At 61.8% G+C, this 4,895-nt stretch overlaps 1 protein-coding gene across 11 annotated transcripts in view; it reads left to right on the forward strand.

The window, feature by feature from the left end:
- The window catches only part of TOM1 (target of myb1 membrane trafficking protein), a 51,530-nt gene extending 49,705 nt beyond the window's left edge, over positions 1 to 1,825 (forward strand). For 5 of the 11 annotated variants that reach the window (XM_023222099.1, XM_023222101.1, XM_023222106.2 and 2 more), the window contains 2 exons: positions 793 to 835; positions 924 to 1,822. In XM_023222099.1, coding sequence (XP_023077867.1) covers positions 793 to 835; positions 924 to 1,256 — 376 coding nt within the window. In that variant the 3' untranslated portion in view covers positions 1,257 to 1,822. Of the gene's footprint in view, positions 1 to 792; positions 836 to 923 lie in introns of all 11 variants that reach the window. The other 6 variants (XM_023222100.1, XM_023222104.1, XM_023222102.1 and 3 more) reach the window with 4 other exon arrangements.
- Positions 1,826 to 4,895: the final 3,070 nt, after the last annotated feature.

A 4,895-nucleotide genomic window follows, 5' to 3' on the forward strand; every position in this document is an offset into this window, starting at 1 on the left:
CCCCCCCCCCCCCCCCCCCCCCCCCCCCCCCGTTTACAGATCAGAAGACTGATAAGCACCTGTCCTCTAAAGGGAAGCACCCGGGAGGAGGAGGGCGGGTCATGGGGACCCCAAGCCCTGCCACCCTCTCAGGGAGCAGAAGAGGCAGGGCCAGACCCAGCTTCTCCATCCAGGGCTCCTACATCTGCCATCCCCTCTCTGGGCACCAAGGCCCACATGGGCGCCTGGGCATTTCAGGCCCACAAGCCGCCTTCTGCAGGTGAAGAGACCGTTTCTGCCCAGGACTAAGCCACAGGGCACGGACTTGGGCTTGCTGTCAGGTGGCAGAAGCCTCACCCCTCCCTAGTTTGCAGGGTTAGCGTGAATGGCCTCAGCCTCTGGGTGTCAGCCTTTGCCCCCGGGGGTGAGGACCGTCCACCGCTTGTGACCCTCCCAAGGAAAGGAATCAGCACTCATCAAGGACCCGCTGGGCACCAGGTGCTGGGCTTGACATGCGACGTATTATCTCATTTCAGCTTCCCAGCAACTCTCCAAGTTAGCTTCAGCCCCCACCCCGCCCCCATTTTACAGAAGGAAAAACAAGGCTCAGGAAGTCAGGTGCCACCCAAGGAAGGCCTACGGCTCAGGGAGGAGCCCAGGTCCAGGTCCTGGGACCGGGGTGGCGGGGGCGTGCAGAGCCTGCTGGGACCCAGCGCTCAGGTTCAGCAGGGCCAGAGCTGTGGCCCCACTGCCCCAGGCTGACCGTGCCGGGGGCCCCGCTAACCTCTGCCTCCTTTCCTTCTACCTTCCCAGGGGAATGATGCGGAAGAGCCTAAGGGGGTCACCAGCGAAGGTAGTAGTCCCCGCCCCTGCCCGCCCTTTCCTTTCCCCAGGGCTCTGGCCTCAGAGCCCACCCTCACCCTCACCCTCACCCCTTCCTCTAGAATTTGACAAATTCCTGGAAGAACGCGCCAAAGCCGCGGATCGATTGCCCAACCTCTCCAGCCCCTCAGCTGAGGGGCCCCCAGGTCCCCCACCTGGCCCAGCACCCCGGAAGAAGACCCAGGAGAAAGATGATGACATGCTGTTTGCCTTATGAGTGTGGGGTCTGGCACCCTGCAGCCCAGGTCCCCACTGCTCTCACACCCTTAGGCTGGGACCTCCCTCCCTCCTCTGGTGTCAAGGCTGCTTTGGGGGTGGCTCGTTACCCCCTTTTTCTCCTCTTTGAAGATGGAGCTGCTTCAGCTGCGGCTGGGGGTGTGGAGGCAGTGGGATGAACTGGGGATAGGTCTGCACTGCAGTGGGATCTGGCTGCTCTGCCTCCTTTCCCACCCCAGCTGACCATGAGACTTTGCTGAGAAGTGGAGGCTCCAGGACGGGCTGGCTGGCTGGCTGACCCAGTGTGACTCTCCTTCACTGAGTGATACCCTGCTCTGGGCCCATGCCCCGTGGAGCCCTTCAGAGCCCACACTGCCAGTCGAGGCCTGGCTGGAAGCTGGCCACAGTGGCAATTGTGTCGAGCCTGTTGTCCATTCCCCGCTCTGCTGCTGGGGCCCCATGGCTTTGGCTGGCCATCAAGGGCAGGGTGTGGAGCTGCGGCGGCCCAGGTACGAAGCTGCAACTCTGCACGCAGTGGGCGAGATCTCACCAGCCCCAGGCTGCAGGTGAGGCTTCAGGGGACGCTGGGGCCCCACTGTCCCTCCACTGCCTTGTCCTCCATCCTTCCTCTGTTCCTTCTGGCCGGGCACCACAGCACTGGGGCTCAGCTCTTGGTTGATCCTCTTGTACTGGGAGAGATGCCTTTTGTGTCCCCAATTAAACATAGAAAACCACCCTGCTAGCAGCATTGTCGAGTCTCCGGTGAGAAATGACTTCTTGGCCTCACAGAGGCAGCGACTACTTTGGGCAGGGCTGGGGGCCACCCGAGAGGTGAGCATCTGTAGATGGTGCAGGGGAAGGACAGGAGCAAGCACCCAGCTACACTACGCAGGTGCCGCACCTCCCACCTCACGTGGCAGGCTCCAGCCACCGCCCCTGCCCGGAGGATGCATGCCCTCCCCAGCTGGCATCCCTCCCTCAAGGCACTTCACTCACTGTCCGTGAGGCCAGCTCCTGCCCTGCACAGAGCACACTAATCACAAGGGCTGGGGCCCATGTGGACTGCGTGGGCATGTGGGGTACACAGGCCACAGGAGGATGCTGGCCTTCTGAGGCCAGGTGCCAGGCACTGCCTGGGGCTATGCACTGGCTCGTAGCATCACAACAGCCTGGGAGAAGCAAAGTGAGCATCCTCAGTGTATACACGTGAAGTCTACGACTCCATGAGCCACACAAGCTGCCCAGCTCAGAGGAGGAAGCTCATGCAGTTGTCATGTGCCAGCACTTCCTCGTGCAGAAACGCATCCTGCCCGTTTTCCAGGCACCGAGGCTAAGTTGGGAAGACATGGCACACACTTCCAGACGCTGGGCCCCAGGTCAGGTGCTGGGGGTCAGCTCTTACCTCCATGGCAGCTCAGGAGCCCCAGGTCTTGGGGTGCCACCTTTTCAGGTGTGGGATCTCTAGGCCAAACTCCCCGGGAGTCACTGCCGAGGTATGTTGGAGCCTCCTGGCCCAGGACACGGTCGGGGAATGGAGGGGGGCTGGTGTGGGGCCGAAGCAATTGAGTCCACAGGGTCCTGGGCTCCTGGGAGAGGGCCCGGGTCTGTGTGAGCAGCCATTGGTTCCCATGGGCAGTGGGCAGGCAGCACCTGCCATCTGAGGTATGGTCTGGAGCTGGGCATACAGGAGACCAGGCCCAGCCCAGCCTTCAAGATGGAGTTGGGGCAAGGAAAGCAGCTGAGGGCAGGCACAGTGGCACCAGGCAGGGGAACGGGAGGCCCTGCCGCCATCAGGATGCTCATGGTCCAGGCCAGGCGCTCTCTGCCACATCCAGGGCATCTGTGAACCCCTGCCAGGTGCCCTACCCTGGCCCAGCCTTCTCCATACCTCACAACAGCCCTATGGGGTCAATGATGTTGGCCACCAGTTACAGCTGGGGAAACTGAGGCTGGGGGAAGACAGGAGTTGTCTGGTTATACACTAAGTAATGGAAGACTGGGACCTCCAACCTTCCTCACTGCTGCCTCACCTGCCTGCCCCACCCACACCCCACTGCCTGCTTCCCTCATTCTCTCCCTGCTTAACTGGGGACCTCTTAGAGGGGAGTTGTGATTTTACAAGGATCAAAGCCGAGGCCTCGTCTCCCCTGTGTTAGCTGGGAAACACAAGGAAACTTCCACAGATGGCTCCCGGGGCTGGGCCGGGGGGGTCTCAGGGCCCTGCTAAGGGTGAAAACTGCCAGGTCGTTCATTCGTCCCTGTGGGTGCATCCCCTCGGAGCCAGCTGCACACAGCATAGCGCTAGGTGCCTGCCAGACAGAAGTGAGGCGGCCAGGTGCCAGCCCTGTGGGCTCATGTGGGAGGGAAAGGGACGAGAAAGACAGACATAAACTCAGTCATTGTTTTACACTGTGAAATGAAGAAGATGGAACGGGATGCCCAGGGCCAGGAGGCTCTCTGTGAGGACGGCCCGAGGCTGCAGAGGTAAGATGGAGCGAGCCGAGCCATGGAGGGCCTTGAATGCCAGGCAGGAGGCGGCCCCTGCAGAGGTCTCAGCTTGTCTGGCTGGAACAGTCCTGGGCTGCCTGAGGGCCTCCTTCAGAGAGAAGGCTGCTGGGGCTGCGTGGGGGCTGGGGGGCGCTGGCGGAAATTCATCAGCGCAGTCAGGCTGGGTTTCCTGGCAGTAGGCTGGCTGAGGCCGCAGGCCTGGGCCGGATCACTTTACAGCTGCAGGAAGTCTTGGCCCCAAGAAAATGAGGGCCAGCTGCCTGGTGGGGGGGCCTTGGGCAGCAGCGGGGCCTCCACCTGGTACCACAGGGCAGGATTAATGAGGTGCCGCAGCTCCTGCCGGGCCCAGCTGCATCAGAAGGCACTGGGCCCGGGGCATGGGGGAAGGGGTTGAGTGGAGCTGGGAGGGGCTGATGGGCAGGGGAGAGGGCGCCCCAGGCCTGCCTTTGAAGAAGCCTTTGGCAGAGCCTCCATCGAGCCCTCTCCCTCCTGACTCCCCTGGGCCACCACCATCCCACTCTGGGCCTGGACACTGACCCCTCCACCTCCTGCCCCAGTGTCAGTACCCACCTCCTGTCCCGCCACTTCTGGGCTGCGTGACCTTAGGCAAATTACTTAACCTTTCTGTGCTTCCGTTTTCTCACTGGTAAAATGGGCAACTAACAGTCGCTCCCTCATACGGTTCTTAGGGTTGACTGAGCCAACAAGTAACCCAGCACCTGCCATGTAGAAAAGGCTCTGTTCATGTTATTGTCACGGATGGTCCCCCCTCCCTTCCAGAATGGCGTCTGCTCCAGACACCTGGCTCAGAGCCCTGCCCCTCAGACTCCTCAGTAATTCTAGGGACCCCTGCTCTGCCTCTGGTACTGCCTTACCAGCTCCGGAAAAACCTCTGTCCCTACTCCCCACTGGGGGAGAACCAAAGGACGGTGTCTGTCTTTCCTCCTGGTTCTGGGCTGCCACCCCTAAGAGGGTCAGGGCTGTCTTGATCCCGGCAACGCGGCAGGGTCCCTCTGGCGGTCCTGGATTGGGATCTGCTGACTCTCAGTAGGCGCTTTAGGAAGCCTCTGACCTCTCCAAGGTGGCTGGAGGTAGGCCCAGTTCTGAGCCCTGAGCACGTGCCCCGGCTCAGGGTCAGTGTTCTAGGGCAACCACGAGATGGCAGCAGCGCTGCATGTACAGGGCTTGCCGGGGCACTAGGGTGGAGTCCGCCGCGGCCAAGTCAGCCCCGTACGGGGAGAGAGGGGCGGGTGCTGCCGGCGAACACACACACACACACACACACACACACACACACACACACACACACA

Source organism: Piliocolobus tephrosceles, chromosome 19, assembly GCF_002776525.5.
Source record: "Piliocolobus tephrosceles isolate RC106 chromosome 19, ASM277652v3, whole genome shotgun sequence".
Taxonomy (NCBI): Eukaryota; Metazoa; Chordata; class Mammalia; order Primates; family Cercopithecidae; genus Piliocolobus; species Piliocolobus tephrosceles.